We start from the raw sequence: 17,259 nt of genomic DNA, 5'->3' as shown, positions 1-17,259 counted from the left end.
CAGACATCATCTTTAAAGTACCGAGATAAAGAAAAAAAGAATGCATGGTGCAATCATTTTCTTTCCCAGCATGCACCCCTCTATTAGTCTGCTTACGGTGTTAGAAGAGTATAAATCCATTAGTCTGGTAATTAAGCAATGCTTTCTGTGGAAACATTCTCAAACTATTAATAGACGTAAAGGTTCTTTTAAGGTTTCTAATGGGTTCATAGGATCATTAAGGGCTTTACCCAGAACCTACAGGGTTCCCACAGAGGTACAACCTTATTGTGGTGATGTTTCTCATGTGATACTTTCCTGTTTTAATGTATGATTTAATATCTGTCTGTCTTTCTGTCTTTTTTTAGGAACCTGGGTGACTTTTGGAGGTCAGATATCTGATGAGGTAATGCTTTACATCACAGTTGATCAATTACTGTTGATTATTTTACTACTATGGAATGTCCTTAAGTGTTTTATTCTTTATATATATACTGTACAAACAGCAATTTATTAAGAATTATGATATTATTATTATAGTTAAAAAAAGTAATGTACTGTTATGGGCAGCATGGTGACCCGTGGACAGTGGTTAGCACTGTCACCTTTAGGGTCCGGGTTCGATTCTCGCCTCTGGTCTGTGTGCATGGAGTTTGCATTTTCTCTCCATTCGTGGTAGGTTTCCTTCAGGTACTAGGGTTTCCTTCCACAGTCCAATGACTAACTGTCAATGAGTCCCCAAATTGCCCATAGTGTGTGAATGTTGGCTGGAGGTCCTACCATGGTCATAAAATGGGACCCCATTGGCCAGAGGTTCCCAGATGAATGGATGGATGGATGGATGGATGGATGGATGGATGGATGTCCAGTTTAGTTCCTGGTCCCTTTTGTACTGTAGCACGTTTCATAAATTCCTGATCACACTGCACATTAGAACAAAGTCACGGCACAATGCACTAATCAACCTCGCAGCGTTGTGTAGATACTCATCTCTGGGTCCGTGTGACTTCCAGAGCTTTACATCATCCACTGGTCTTGGTGTCATTGTCGTTATTTTGGAATGGTCCGAAAGGTCAAAAGACCAGAACCTCGGGGTGCATCTGAGGCAAGGTCTCTCACGCTAGTCGTTCAGATCATCACCCATACACACATATATACACAGACACACACACATACATGAATGACTCAGTGGTCTCTTCGGGCGAGATGGATTTCCGAAAATTTTTGTACACAAAGTGACATTGTGTGTGTGTGTGTGTGTGTGTGTGTGTGTGTGTGTGTGTGTGTGTGTGGGTGTGGGCCTGTGTGTGTAGAAGCTGAAAGGCTCTTTAAGACCAAAGACAAGTGCTTTCACAGATCTCTATATACTCAACATCTTCTTTTCTATGGAGTCATGAATCAGCCGCATCCTTGTGTCTCATATCGTCTTACAGTTCTGTGTTTTGCTTGTTAACATTAGTGATACGGATGCGATAAGGTTAAAGAATGATACAGTAGTGATGTGATGTGGGTGCCAAAACTTCACATCGATGTCCGTCTATCTTCGAAAGACAGCAGGGTTTAGCTGTGCTACGGCGCTTCAATCAGTCGTCCAAGTGTCCAATACCCGGGAAGCGCATTGTCCTGGACAGGAATCCCCACCACACTTAACGCCTTCATGGCACCGAGCTCGACCAGAACACATCTCATTAACTTAAGGAGCTTAACTCCTTCTGTTTTTTTTACTTTCTCCTCGTGACGATCGTGCTGCCACTCGGATTTTGCCGGAGCTGGAAAGAGCGCATGAATTCCAGGGAGAGCCTCGGAGAAGGCCAATCAAATTAGATTAGCTGGTTTAGAAAAGGGCGCTAGGAGGTAATCTTGCATGTGTATGCACGCACGCGCGCGCACCCATACACACATACACACACTCACACACATACACACACACCCACACACACACACATACACACACACACACAGTGCTGTGAAGAAAACTGTGCAATGTTCAAGGCTCACTGCACAGTAATTATTCCATGTCACTGAGAGAGAGAGAGAGAGAGAGAAAGTGTCCTGATCTGACCTTACAGTGTGTCCACACTTACTCACAGCAACACAACACATCACAACACAACACCCACAACACATCACAACAATCACAACAAACCTCAACAATCAGAAACCCTCACAACAATCAGAACATATCGCAACACATTACATCACAACACATCACAACAATCAGAACACCTCACAACACCTCACAACAAACCTTAACACATCACAACAATCACAACACATAATCACAACACCTTACAACACCACACAACAATCACAACACATCAAAACAATCACAACACATCACAACACATTAAAACAATCACAACATACCACAACAATCACAACACATAATCACAACACCTCACAACACATAATCACAACACCTTACAACACCACACAACAATCACAACACATCAAAACAATCACAACACATCACAACACATCAAAACAATCACAACATACCACAACAATCACAACACATCACAACACATTACAACACATCACAATAATTAGAACACATCACAACACCACACAACAATCACAACACATCAAAACAATCACAACACATCACAACACATTAAAACAATCACAACATACCACAACAATCACAACACATCACAACAAACCTCATCAAACCTTAACACACTTCCACACACCTCAACAATCCTCAGCACACCTTACCTCACTTCAGCACACCTGTGAGTCAGTGTGAGAGGGAAGCAGGGGTGTATGTTTGGTCCTGCAGCCTTTTGTTTGTCTTGTTATCTTTATGAAAAAGAGAGAGAGCTTGGTGAATGTTTATAGCTGCTTTGCGTAGCTGTTCTTGTCAAAAATGAAAGATGGGGCAGGATGGAATCATAGACATCTACTTTATTAAAGTACATACAGAAACAAGCAGGAACATTAACACAGAACCATGGCTACTGGGAAACTATAAAAAATACCTGCAAACTAAACCAGCACAGCATCAGGTAAATGTCTAAAACATGAAGAATGTAGGAGTGTAAATCATAGTCAGAACTCAAACAAAAACAGAGAAACTCATGAGTAATAATGTTGAAATTAATGTCCAGAACATAAAAAAAAACTAAAAAAGTATCATAACATTGATTAAATGTATTATACACCAATGTAATATAACCAATTAAAATCCCTTGTACGTCACCTACGTTGTGATATAAAAGGGATAAATCACTCCAGCACGTGATGTTATAGAGACATGATGAACCTAATGTACCGTAAGTCAGGACAGGAACTAGCTTTTTCCGTGAATTAAATGTGACATTAAATAGATAAAAAGTGCCAGGTATCATTTTTCACATAAACAAATGGCAAATTGCTGTGGTGTAAAGGAAACAATCTAATCTGTGATGTGCTGTTATAGAAAAATAATCACATTTGGGGCTGAAACTCCCCAAACCTCATTGCTGATTATTTCCCTTACTTAATAACTGAATAGTGAGAGTTGAGTTGGAAATATCACTGCTTATGTCTTACTGTGGATGTGTGTGTGTGTGTGTGTGTGTGTGTGTGTGTGTGTGTGTGTGTGTGTGTGTGTGTGTGTGTTGTAGGTAGCAGAGCAGCTGATGACCATAGCCTACGAGAGCGGCGTGAACCTGTTCGACACGGCCGAGGTCTATGCCGCAGGAAAGTGAGTGAGAAATGATCTCCGGTTGGAGAGAGGGTGGGAGTTATTGATCAGGGGTTTGTGAGTTCACATCCCGCATCATATCTGTAAATCCTCACTGCTCCAGAGGTGCTGGAATGCATGCTGCACTGTATATTACTGTAAAATCTGTAGGAGGTCTAATGATCCTCTCTTATGTCCTCCACAGAGCTGAAGTCATCCTGGGAAACATTATCAAGAAGAAGTGCTGGAGGTACAGTATGTGTGTCTGCAGGTATATCTGTGTGTGTGTGTGGGGGGGGGGCGGGGGGGTGAGAGAGAAAGAGAGAGACGGTAAACTTAATTTAGGTCAAATCCACTCACACACCGCTTCTCGGCTGCTCGTCTCGTTTAAACGGTTAAGAGAAGTAGAGTCTTTTGTTTTCATCTTTTTCCAAACAAACACAGTTTGAGGGTTTCACAAATACCACACAATGTAGAAAAAGATTGAGCAGAGAACACTCCACATTATATCGCTTCTCTTTTTATCTATCTGTAGCATAAATAAGAGAGTAAGTAAATAAATAAATAGGGTTGGGGTCGGTTCCTGTGCTTGGTGGGTTTCCTCTGGGTGCTTTGGTTTTCCTCAAAGACATACAGGTTAGGCTAATTGGCGTTTCCAAATTGCTCATAGTGTGTGTGTGAGAGGGTTTATTGTATGAGGCCCTTCAATGGATTGGCACAACATCCAGGGTGCCACGAGTTCCTCTGAAAAAGGCTGCAGCTTCCTGCGACCTTGAACAAGACAAGTGCTACAGAGGATTGTTCAATTCCCATCTTGGGGTATGTGTGCGTGAAGTTTACTTGTTCTCCCCATACTTCTGAAGTTTCCTCTGGTTACTCCAGTTTCCTTCCACATTCCAAAGGCATGCAAAGTAGGCTAATTGAGTAAACGTGTGAGTATGTGCCTTGTGATGGACAGGCACTCCGTCCAGGGTGAGCCCCACCTAGTGCCCAGGGTCCTGTGTGTTGAGGTGTGTTGTGATGTATTGAGGTGTGTTGTGATGTGTTCAGGCCCTTATGTGATGTGTTCAGGCCCTCATGACCCTGTACAGGATAAGTGGTACAGAGAATGAGTGAGAGTTATTTCAGCTTTAATATGAGAATTCCTATGGAAGTAGGGGTTTGATTTCCACCTCGTAGGTATGTTCTCCCAGTGCTCTGTGGGTTTTCTCCGGGTTCTCTGGTTTCCTCCCACAGCCCAAAGACCTGCAGATTATGCTAACTGTGGCTCCCCGCCACCGTTTTAAACTCCTAAAATCTTACCTACTGTACTATTGTTAAAACATCTCTGTAATTGTACTTATCTTAAACATGTCCGAATCTGTGAAAAAAACCTTACCTGAGACGATGAGAGAGCGCTCAGCTGCTGATCTGGCATTTTGGCACCAGTGGTTTAAAACAGTGGCGGGGAGCATGCACCGAGTCGCTTCCTCTTCCCTCGGATAGTAATACCTGTGCATGTGGCCTTAATGACGTATTTTTGACAGTGGTTTAACTCAATGTTCAATGTCCAGATCAGATTTTAATGCAATTCATTTTAGCAGCTTCTCATTTGGAGGAATGTTTTTTGTGAGTCTTTTAATCTGAGGAACACCATGCCAGCTATGAAGCATGGTGGTGGTGGTACTGTAGCATCACATTGCAATGCTGTTTGTTGGGAAAGGGACTGGTACGGTTCAGGAAACAGATTGATCATGAAGAAAGCGGATTATCTAGCTGGACAATGATCTAGTTTAAAAGAGTGAAAGTACTGGTGTGGCCATGATTAAGCCCTGACCTGAATTCTGCGAGGACAAAAGGGCAAAAATGTAATGTTTTAAGATTGAAAGTCCTATTAATGCTGCCAGCTATGAGAGTTGTGCCGATGCCTCTCATAATACACCAGCTGCTCTGTCCCATAGAGCTAATGATGTTATACTGTATAAATGCGCATCACATAGAGATAACTCAGATGCAGAATTTGTGCCTGTCACCAACTAAAGTAGAATCATAACAGAAGAGAGTATAGATAGATAGATAGATAGATAGATAGATAGATAGATAGATAGATAGATAGATAGATAGATAGATAGAAATCTGTGCTCTGGGTAACAGAATGTGAGGTAAGGTCTTGACTCCCCTTATTTTTTCATATTAAATTAAATTATTTAGATTCAGTTAAAGAAACAGGGACAAATGTTTTACTGCAATAGGCTGCAAAGTGTCTAAGGATACAATTTGCAAATTAGTTGTTTATGTAACAACCTGAGCAGCGACCTCATTTCCCCTCTCATGTGTTCCAAACACTTAGTATACTAATCACCGGCCTGATCATCTGTAAACATCTGCACCTGTTTCTCACTGGGTCATGTCTTAAGTTAGATGGGTTTTATACTGGAATGATTCATAGGTCACTGTCATTAATGGTTAGGATTATTTTGCTAGTGTAAGCGCTGGTCCGGCAATTGACATAAGACCAATAGTATATTAGGCTCAAAAAGTATATTAATCAAAAAATTCAGACGACGGTGACAAAGACATGAAAACATCTAGCCCATGATACTGCATCTCTGCTGCATCCAAACGTTGTTTATAGTCCAACAACTTATGTTTAACTCTGGATTACCAGCAGCAGCAGTACCAGAATATTGTCTATGATTTCTCAAATGACTGTCTTATCTTTGTGTTGGCACTCTTGGCTTTCCAAATCTAAGGGCGATCAGCAGTGGGACCAGTTATTGGCAATCTCTTCTAGTGTCTGGAAATTGGATTCTTGGCAACTCCAAATTGACTGGTAATGTCTGCTTGGGTTGCACCAAGTTAAAGCGTTCCGATTCCTTTTCTCTTCTAGGACGGTCTAAATGAGGCATGATAGTTTGAAGACAAAATGCATCCGAATGTTTTCCTACTTTTGATACCAGGACATGTTAGCTAGACGCTCAGTGGTAGGTTTCTCACCTTGTGTGAAAGAGGCCTGGGTTCCAATGGTCCACTGTGGCGCCTCCTTGAAGGGAGCAGCTGAAAGATTAACAAAAAACATGTCAGCTGGATGTAATCACATGTGAATATACAAAACACTTCATGGCTGTAGTTTTAACAGCCCATTTAATCATTCCAGCTCCATGCTGCGCCTTTAAAAAAAAAATCCCTCTTCTGTCTTATAGACCCTCAGTAAAAAAGTGTGGAAAATGCAGTGATAATACAGTACACTGCCTGGCCATGAAGTTGCCCCCTCCAATATTTCATTGGAAGATTTTTTGCTTTGGTTACAGCCATGGCATTAATTTGATAAGCTTATGCAATGTCACACAATTTATTTCCCTCCAGAATCAGATGCATTAATTTCTCCCCTTAACCTCGTACTAAGGATGGGAGAGTTGGACCGCTGCATAAAGTCTCCCTCAGCACATCCCAAAGGTTCTCCATGGGGTTAAGGTCTGGACGGCCAATCCATGCGTGAAAATGAAGTCTCATGCTCCATGAACTAATCTTTCACCATTTGTTCTTGATGAATCTTGGCATCGTCATCTAGGAATGCTCTTACTTCGACTATTTAACATAGCCAAGAGTTGCTTTTAGTTGTTTTTTTATTATTTGATTTCATTTCATGTTTAAGTGATCTCCTATCATGCTCAATCTCAAGGGTGTTTTTTTCAACCCCATTATTTCCTCAAAGATGATGGGTCACCACTATCCTTCCAGGGTTACTAATGCATTGGACCCAATTTTAGTAGTTTCAGTTATCTTAGTTGTTTTCTTTGCCTGATGCAAGACAATAATTTAACTCCTCTGAAACAGAGTGACGTCTTTTCCACAACCACAGGATATGTCTCATCTTCATCTCTGGGCCTTTTCCAGATTCTTGTGTTGACTTTAGTAAAGCAGTACATCACCTGAACAGAGGCATTTACCTGAATGAACTCAAACACTGGAGTGTTTTTCTAGCGTTTGTGTTGCTTTCTTGTGGATTTTATGTGAGCCTGAGAGCAATCAGTCTTCTTAATCTCTCCACTGAGGATTAAACAGCTGGATTGATGTTTATCAGTTATATTAGCTTTTTTTTATCGCTCTCACTCTTTTATCCACTACCTTTTTTCACACACACACATCAGACACATCATATCCTGTATGTACTAGATTTCCCTGGACACAAATCATCATGTGAACTAGTCAGAGTCTAGAGGAGATTCCATCCATCCATCTAGAAACCTCTGTAGTCCAACTAGGGACCATGAAGGCCAATGGTGATCACAGTATTTAATCACTTTTTGTCCAACATCCAGTCAACATTCACATGCACATTTGGACTACAGACAATACAGGAACACCATTTGGACTAATTTGCAGGTCTTTAGATTGTGGAAGGATACTGGAGTGCCCGAGAAGAAACCCACCAAGCACAGGTGTTTACAACATGCAAACACCATGCACACAAAACTCAAGGACCAATCAAACCCAGGACCTGGAGGTGTAAGGCGGCACTTCTAACCAATAAGCCATCATGCCACCTAGAAAGAGATTCATTAGGATGTTTACAGGTGCTGTGTGTAATTTTTACCTTCAGGGTGAGAACTATTTCATTTCCTAGATAAGAGGATCCAGAAATACACTAACACTAATGATTCAGGGCTAAATGTCTTTGACACATGCAAATAACTGCTGTAGAGCAAGGATGTCTTCATAAAAACGTTTCTACATTTAAAATATATATATATAGCAATAAACAGTATCTACTACTACTAATAATAATAAAGAGTGCCAGGGGTACTGTAGCTTAGTGCATTAACATTACATTTGGGCATTTGGCAGACACTCTTATCCAGAGCGACTTACATTTTTATCTCATTACACATCTGAGCAGTTGAGGGTTAAGGGCCTTGCTCAAGGGCCCAACAGTGGCAACTTGGTGGTTGTGGGGTTTGAACCTGGGATCTTCCGAACCATAGTCCAATGCCTTAACCACTGAGCTACCCCTGGCCCCTGGTTAAGACATTGGACTCCTGATCGGAATGCCACAGGTTCGAACCCAACCACTGCCCAGCTGCCACTGTTGGTTCCTTGACCTTCAAAACCCTCAACTTTTCAGATGTATAATGAGATAAAAATTTTACTTGCTCTGTATTAGGGTGTCTTCCGAATGCCATAAATGTGTATAATGGCGTACAATTCCTGCTATCCGTTATCACCCAAATGAGGATGGGTTCCCTGTTGAGTCTGGTTCCTCTCAGGGTTTCTTCCTATGGCCATCTCAGGGAGTTTTTTCTCCCCACGTCGCCCTCAGTTTGTTCGTCAGGTACAATCTGATCATTTTGATTCAAACACTTTTTTTCTCATTTCATACAAATTTCCATAATTTTCTTTCAATTCTGTGAAGCTGCTTTGTGACAATGAGCACTGTTAAAAGCGCTATACAAATAAAATTTCATGCTTAGAGAACATACAGTAATCTTAGGTACAATGTGAGCAGCTTTATAAGGAAATGTCGTCTAGCACCTTCAGGTTCCGGGTTTGATTCCCATCTCGGGGTCCGTGTGCGTGGAGTTTGCATGTTCTCCCCGTGCTTGGTGGGTTTCCTCCAGGTACTCCGGTTTCCTCCCACAGTCCAAAGATATGCAGGTTAGGATAATTGGTGTTCTCAAATTGCCCTAGGATAGGCTCCAGGCCCCCTGGGACCCTGTACAGGATCAAGCGGTATCTAGAACAAGTGTGCGGAAATAAATAAAAGCTGAAATTGTACACGTGCCAAGACTTAAATAGTGTCAATAAAATCTACATAATAAAAAAATGTGCGTGTACGAAAAGAAGGCGTGACCTTTCTTATAATTATACGTGAACAATCATTCAGGGTACGCCCACCAGATTTCCTGTTTCCCTCCAAATCTTCTCGTCCTAATTTAAACGTGCGCTCTTTATTATGAAACCTCAATCTATCTCCTCCTTCTCCTCCTCCTCCTCTTCCTCTCTCTGGAATAAGAAGTGTGTTCTTGGTGTTATGTGTTATGTCTCTACAGCTGCTTGTACTTTTACACCCAGAGGAACCTCGCTGAGCCGCTGTCACTGAGTCACACGCGATCGATTACTCCACAGAAGCCATCTGTTAGAGTGCTAAAGTGTGTGTGTGCGTGTGTGTGTGTGTTTGTGTGTGTATGTGCAAGCCTGTGAGTCCCTGCACTTTGTATCAAGCAGTCAGTGTGTAACGTATCACATCTTACTTTTTAATGGAAGTGTGTACAGCTTTATGTGTGTTTTAAACTGTTAGACAGTGAGACTGAGTATCTTTTGTTGTCTTGGTGTGTGTGTGTGTGTGTGTGTGTATATATACGCTGTAAATCTGTCACAACAACTTCCCAAAACAGTTCGACTAAGTAGAAAAACTCGCACAACTGATTCGCTCCTCATGAAGCAGCAACACATTAGACTTTTTAATGAAGCTAACCGAGACCACTGAGAGAAACAGAGCTGTGAGGATAATTTACTCTGAAAGCTCTAACGCTAACACTTCAGCGTGGAAAAAGGTTATATATTCCACATTGACTCACAGCTATTAGCAGTGTATATCAGGGTATAAAAGAGCTACTGTTCAGTTAGTTTGTTAGTACTCATAGTGACATGTTGATGTTTCAGCACCTTGCGCTGTCTTCTCAAAGCTCTAGATGTCCTGGGTTCGATCCTGAGCTTGAGTCCCTCTCTCTTTAGAGTTCTCCTCATGTCCTTGTGGTCTTTCTGTAATCATTAATAAATTACTGGGGTATAAGTGGAGTAAAGCACATTTTTCAATGATATCTTTACCTTTCGTACAACCCGAATTCTGGAAAAGTTGGGACATGTTTTTAAGGTTAAATTAAATAAAAAACAAAAAGACTTTCAAATCACATGAGCCAATATTTTAGTCACAATAGTATATAGAGAACATAAGAACTATTTAAACAGAAAAAAAAATTATCCACTAAATTATCCAGTTATTTAAAATTTTATCTAAAAAAAAGTTGGGACAGGGACAACAAAAGACTGAAAATGCAAGAAATTTTGAAAAGACTCAGTTGGGAGAACATCTAGCATTAGATCTGTAGCATGATTAGCTATAAAAGGGATGTCTTAGAGAGGCAAAACTTCTCAGAAGTAAAGAAGGGCAGAAAGAGTGCATAAAAAGATTGTGGAATACTTTAAAAACAACATTTCTCAACATCAAATTGCAAAGGCTTTTCAGAGCTGCAGTGCACGCCATCAGTAAAAGATTCAGAGAAACTGGAGAAATCTCTAAGCTTAAGGGACGAGGCCGAGGACCTTTGTTGGATGCCCGTGGTCTTCGGGCCCTCAGACGACACTGCATCACTCATTGGCATGATCATGTCAATGACATCAGTAAATGGGCCCAGGAATACTTCCAGAAACCACTGTCGGTAAACACAATCTGCCGTGCCATCTGCAGATGCCAACTAAAGCTTTATCATGCAAAAAGAAAACCATATGGGAACATGGTCCAGAAGCGCTGTTATGTCCTGAGGGCCAAAACTCATTTAAAATGGACTGTATCAAAGTGGAAAAGTGTTCTATGGTCAAAAATTTGACATTCTTGTTGGAAAATCATGGACGCCGTGGCCCCCGGGCTGAAGAGGAGGGAAACCTTCCAGGATGTTATCAGTGTTCAGTTCAAAAGCCAATATGTCTGATGGTATGGGGTGCTTAAGCGCATACTATATGTGTATGTTTTGAAAGGCACTATGAATGCTGAAAGGTATATAAAGGTTTTAGACGACGTCTGTTTCACGGAAGGTTTTATGTATTTCAGAAGGATGATGCAAAACCACATACTGCAGCTATTACAACAGCATGGCTTTGTAGAAGAAGGTGCTGAATTGGCCTGCAGTCCAGATTTTTCACCTATAGAGAACATTTGGTGCATCATTAAGAACACAAATACATGAAAGACAACCATAAACTCTTCAGCAGCTGGAAACCTACTGTATATCGGGCAAGAATGGGACCAAATTCCAACACCAAAACTCCAGAAACGCATAACCTCAACGCCCAGACGTCTTTAAACTGTTTTAAAAAAAGAAGAGATGCTATACCAGGGTAAACATGCCCCCGTCACAACTATTTTGAGACCTGTAGCAGGCATCAAATTTGAATTAAGCATTTATTGTGCATAAAATTGTAAAATTGTTCAGTTTAAACATTTGCTATGTTCTCTATGTTCTATTGTGAATAAAATATTTGCTCATGTAATTTGAAAGTCTTTTAGTTTTCATTTTATTAAAATTAAAAAGAATGTCCCTGATCTATCTGTATCTGATCTATTTTTCGATTTCTCATCTGTGATTCACTCTTCAATTACCGAACAGTGAGTATATTTGTCTGATGATGAAAGAAGTACAACTTAGTGTAAACAAGGCATAAGATACTCAATTTTACTCAATTTGATTTCTTTGTATTAATAAGTCAGAAAAACATGGCTGGAAGTAACCATGTATGTGAACTTAATAAATACTATACTATACTATACTGTACTATACTGTACTGTACTGTACTGTACTATAATATAATATAATATAATATAATATAACAATAATCGATTATATTAAAGCCGATCAGCCTATTTTAGGCTTCAACACTTTTTATAATAATAAACTCTTTTCAAAATAACTTCTTATGTCTCAGTGGAAGGTAAGAGATAACACCCCATCATCACACCACTACATCGGTGATCATCAGCCTCTAGTGTAGCATCACAACACAGAGTGCTTTGTTCCTTTTGTTTTCCTTTTTGTTCTGCCACAAAGGATTTTATTCCCTACACGTCACCGTTTGCCACAGGCTTTCAGTAAGAGCTTCATCCTATTCAGTGGATCCAAAGCCGATTCCTGGAAACGTGTGTGTTAGGCAGGGGCATCCCTAACGTTCATATCAAACTGGAGAACCTGTGCGAGACCCACACTGACATGAGGAGAACATGAAACTCCACATGGACAGTAATCCAAGCTCAGGATCGAACCGGTGACACAGAACCTGCAGCATATAGAATCACTGCACCGCATCTCCAATGGACTGTTTCAGTTTTATATTATACAAGACTCTTGTTTCAGACTCTCACACTGTTCCCCGTCTGTTTTTTCCTTCCAGGAGATCCAGTTTAGTGATTACGACTAAGCTCTACTGGGGAGGAAAGTAAGTAAACCACACACTGGCCTCACCTCCTGTACATCTCTGTTATAAGTCAGGTCTGTTATAGACGAGTGCCGATCCTGTCCAGCTAGGTTACACCTGGACTACACTCTGAGACTCCATCCACACGAAGCCGGTGCGTTCCCTGTCCGATCATTTTTTTGCGTGAACATGGCGTCGTCTCAAGAAATATCTGCGTACACACGAAACCACTGAAAATGGTGTAGTATATATGCCAGACCAGTATGGGGCGCTGTAATTCTGCCATAGAGATACACTATACACGGAAAAGAAGACTTTGAGCATGCGCATAACCTTCGCGCTGTATACGAACCAAGATGGTGTTGTCCATTATCGCTTGTTGCTCATAACAGTTGCATAGAAGCAATAGATTTTGCTGTAATAAAGCTAGCAGGCTTTGTAGCAACACGAACACAATCATGTAGTCCGCCATTATAGTTGTTGCTGTCACGTGTGACGCAGCCGACACGTGATGTGATGACATCATCGTCTTACAAAAGATACGGATTGGCCGTACACACGAAGACGCAAGGGTGTCGTTTTCAGATTTATCCACTTTGGGACCCGGTTTCAAAAAATAGCGGTTTCAGTCTCCTAAAACGCCAGATCCGTGTGGATGAAACGCCAATACGGTAAAAAATGTATACGTATACAGCGAAACGCGTCTCCGTGTGGACAGGCCCCATTTACACTACAACATTCACACAAACCATGTGACCATCTGTTTGAAGGACCTGACCAGACCTGTTGAATCAGGAAATCACTTAACTAGGACCTGTCTAAGAAAGTAAAGAATGCGGAAAGATCTAAAGATAAAAACATGGTCTAAGAAATTCAAAAAGAGATTAGAAACAATGTAATTTACATGTATCCATCTGGAAATGGTTACAAAGGCTTTGGGGCTCCTGTGAACCAATGAAATCATGTACAGTATTTAACTGAAACCTGTATTTTGTATTTACTTTGTGTAATATAAAAATTTTGTTGGATGATCTAAATCAATTAAGTGTGACAAATATGCAAAAAAAAAAACAGAATCACAAACATGGTCGACGGCACTTGCTGTCATTGCTAATTGACCTTTCAGCCAAGACGAGACATGAGAGATTATTTAGAATGTTTATTATCTGCTTTTAAACATATTGGGAACTCTGTGGTCACGACTGAGTAGATTAGACGGTTTAAGATGTGCTATAAATGCATGATGATCTGGGAAGATAACTTTTTAAGACGATGCAGACAGAAAAAATATATCTCAAAGCTCATCCAGTTATACTCTCTTATGGATGGTTGGAACATAGGTTAGACTCAGTCTTAATTAAAATTTTCTAATGAAACGAGCCTCTAATTAATTCCTTAATTATATTGGCTTTATGGTTTACCGGTGGCACAGCTGCCTTAGGGTTACATTTACATTAAAGCGTTCAGCTCCCAGGCTTTTCCTCAGCAATCATTGCAGAAACTGAGTCATGCTTCCCTTAGGGTGCAGGAAATGTTTCATAAAGTGTATTAGTGTAGAGATCAAGAGAACAATTCAGTCGTAGCCAATTCCCACACGTGACTGTTAGGGCACTCTCCCATAAAGACGGAAATTGGCAACCAGGGAGGGCGAAGGGTCTGATGTCATCTGACCGCATATTTTCAAACTGGACATAAGGGAGCTTTTCAAAGGAAAGCTCTTTCTCTTTGCATGAGCACACAGATGCTATGACAAGATAGTGTCACTATGATTGAAGTGAGAGCGCCCCCTTGCTACAGCAATATACATAGCATAGCCAGAAACCTGGTGAACCACTATAAGCATTTATTTAATGATAGAGACTTCAAAGCAGTAGGGCATTTATTGAAATAAAAATGAATCGATAATCGTTACAATAGCTAATACTATTCTCAATCACCAATAGAGAGCAGCCGGTAGGTTCGAGAACTTAGTGAGACGAGGAGCTGAGGGCATGAGAGAGATGTTCATGTAATGGAAACACTACAACAGTGAGGGTTAGGCTTGGCGGCATGTTCAGATATTAACATCCTGATCGTGTATCAGTGTGAAGTTTTTAATAGGAAACTGAGAAAAACATCAAGAGATGTGTTTGTTTTTTTGGGGTCAGCAGGAGTCAGGGACGAGGAGGAGAGCAGAGTTGTTAGAGCTTCGTGGTTAGTCATGGTGTGCGACTTGACAGTGACCTCGTGGTCAAAATACAGAAAAAAATAAATGAATTTTCTGCTCTAAATACTATATGTTTCATTGCTCCCAGCATGTTGCTCATATTATCACACACTTTGTACTAAAGAACACGGCGTTCCCATGGATTGTATACTGTATACTGTAACATCCTCAAAACAAGTCTTACAAAAGAATCATTAGAAGATTTCATTTTCGTTTGTTAAATATTAATGCAAATTAATGCTTGTGTATTTTTTTACTGTAATCCCGGGTCCAAGCACCAAACGAAACTCAGACCTAGTATATTCTATCAGAGTAAAATTCAGTAACATCACATTGAATCACTCTAATAAATATAAATAATGTTTATGAAGTAAATCCATACACTAAGGGCGCATGGGGTTTATTTTACACTTTAAAGGTTCCCTAGTTACAGCATTTGTCACCCACTGGACTAGAGTTTTGTAAGAAACAGCTCAATCATTTACACCCATAGAGGAGAGTTTTTACAGGATGCTCAGTCAGAAGTCTCCTTGTATTCCCTCAGATCTCATTTCCCACACTCTGTAGTTGCAGTGATTGTTTATCTGAGTGTTTTACAGGACTCTTGTTTGGGGTATAAATCAGAGTGATTCAGATCTCCGGAGCTCTCACAGACTCTGGAGCATAACTCTGACCATTTATAGTAAATATCCTCCACACAGTGCTAGATACGGTATGGTTGTAATGTATACAACACTGTACTGACTTTTAATTCAACCCTGACTAACATTCATTTAACTTCCTTACAAAGAAAGGTTTTTTTTTTTAGATTTTTTTGGGCAATAATATTAAGGTTTATTTTATACCAGAACTCAGTACTCATCCAAATGGTTGAGATGTTGCTTCATGGTAAAAGTATTAATATATTGACACATTTGTGTATAAAAACATTAAGCCCAGTTGTGTTTAGACTTCCTATTTATCAGTATTGTAGCTCAGCCCCCTCTGGGCATGGCTCCGCAGGGCCTATGGGGAAATGCTAGGGTGTCAAGGACACCAGGACGTTGGCAGCAGATCCTCAGGGCCCTGTGGGTTGCGGGGTGGGGCCTTAATGAATAGGAATTGTTTGTTTGGACATCCAATAAGTGCTTGATTGGATTGGGATCTGGGGATTTTGGAGGCTAGTTTGGTGGCCTTGGGCTCTTTGCTTGCTTGGCCCCGTGTACATTGGTTGTACTGGCTGTTCTGGTGCCTGTCTGTCGTGCCCAGCTTTGATTTTTTTGGTGATTAGTGCTGCATTGACTTTTCTGTGGGATCGTACTAGATGGACTGATGTTTGGTCCCTGTGAGCATGGGTGAGCCTTGGGTGCCCATAATATTGTTAATGGATGATCAGTGTATTCAGTGGTAGACAAAAGCATCAAAGCAACATAGGCATGTTAAAACACAAAGCAGATGATGTCACTAATTAGTGTGAGTCTGTCTGGCTGATTCTAATTCTATCTAGAATCAGCTGGATTAATTAGCAGATGGAAAACATATGTGGCAGGACATTTACTTTCTGAAGCTGGGGTGCCTACCTCTGCTCAAAAACGCCTAAAACTTGGCAATTCCTAAGGTGAGTTGTGAAATTCTGTGGCAAATCTCTCTATATGGTTTTCAGGAAGCAATCAAGCAGGCATGGATTGAGTGAGTGACACCAGAGTACTGCAGATGACTTTTTGACTCTTTGCCCAGCTGCATTAATGAGATTTTGAACTGAAAGGACTTAAAGATAAAAAATAGAGAATGTTATTGAACCATTGAATTCAACTTGTCTCTCAAGACCTTTGGCATAAGTGCATTTTATTTCTCATGGTATGCTATGGAGTAATTAAAAATACATGCTATTTAAATACAGAGTGACATTTTTTTTAATATACCATACCTCAACCAAGTGGTAGAGATGGCTCAATCAGGTTGGGTTCAACATATATATATATTTTTTTTTTATTTAATTTTTTGCTTCAAAAATCTCTCCATGGATTTGTTCTTTAGTTGTATTATTTGTAATATTTAACAATAAAAAGTACCTACTTGCTAACTACAATTACATTATAGCAAAATAACTTTGATATGACTTTCAAAATATTTGGATTTTGGAGCATTTTCTGTATGAATTGTGGGGTCGAGGTCTGCCTTTTTTTTTTTTTAAGAAAACTGGTTAAGAACAATAACAGGAAGTATTTATGTAACTGTACTCTATACCATTTACTTCTGCTAG

The 17,259-nt window shown here is 40.4% G+C and overlaps 1 protein-coding gene across 2 annotated transcripts in view; it reads left to right on the top strand.

The window, feature by feature from the left end:
* kcnab1a (potassium voltage-gated channel subfamily A regulatory beta subunit 1a) overlaps positions 1 to 17,259 on the top strand; it is a 116,234-nt gene that overhangs the window by 79,518 nt on the left and 19,457 nt on the right. For both annotated transcript variants that reach the window (XM_053500425.1, XM_053500426.1), the window contains exons 3-6: positions 348 to 385; positions 3,588 to 3,667; positions 3,852 to 3,896; positions 12,788 to 12,832. In XM_053500425.1, coding sequence (XP_053356400.1) covers positions 348 to 385; positions 3,588 to 3,667; positions 3,852 to 3,896; positions 12,788 to 12,832 — 208 coding nt within the window. The remainder of the gene's footprint in view (positions 1 to 347; positions 386 to 3,587; positions 3,668 to 3,851; positions 3,897 to 12,787; positions 12,833 to 17,259) is intronic.

The sequence above is a fragment of the Clarias gariepinus genome, chromosome 7 (genome assembly GCF_024256425.1).
Source record: "Clarias gariepinus isolate MV-2021 ecotype Netherlands chromosome 7, CGAR_prim_01v2, whole genome shotgun sequence".
NCBI lineage: Eukaryota > Metazoa > Chordata > Actinopteri > Siluriformes > Clariidae > Clarias > Clarias gariepinus.
This window is presented reverse-complemented; position numbering and strand designations above follow the sequence as displayed.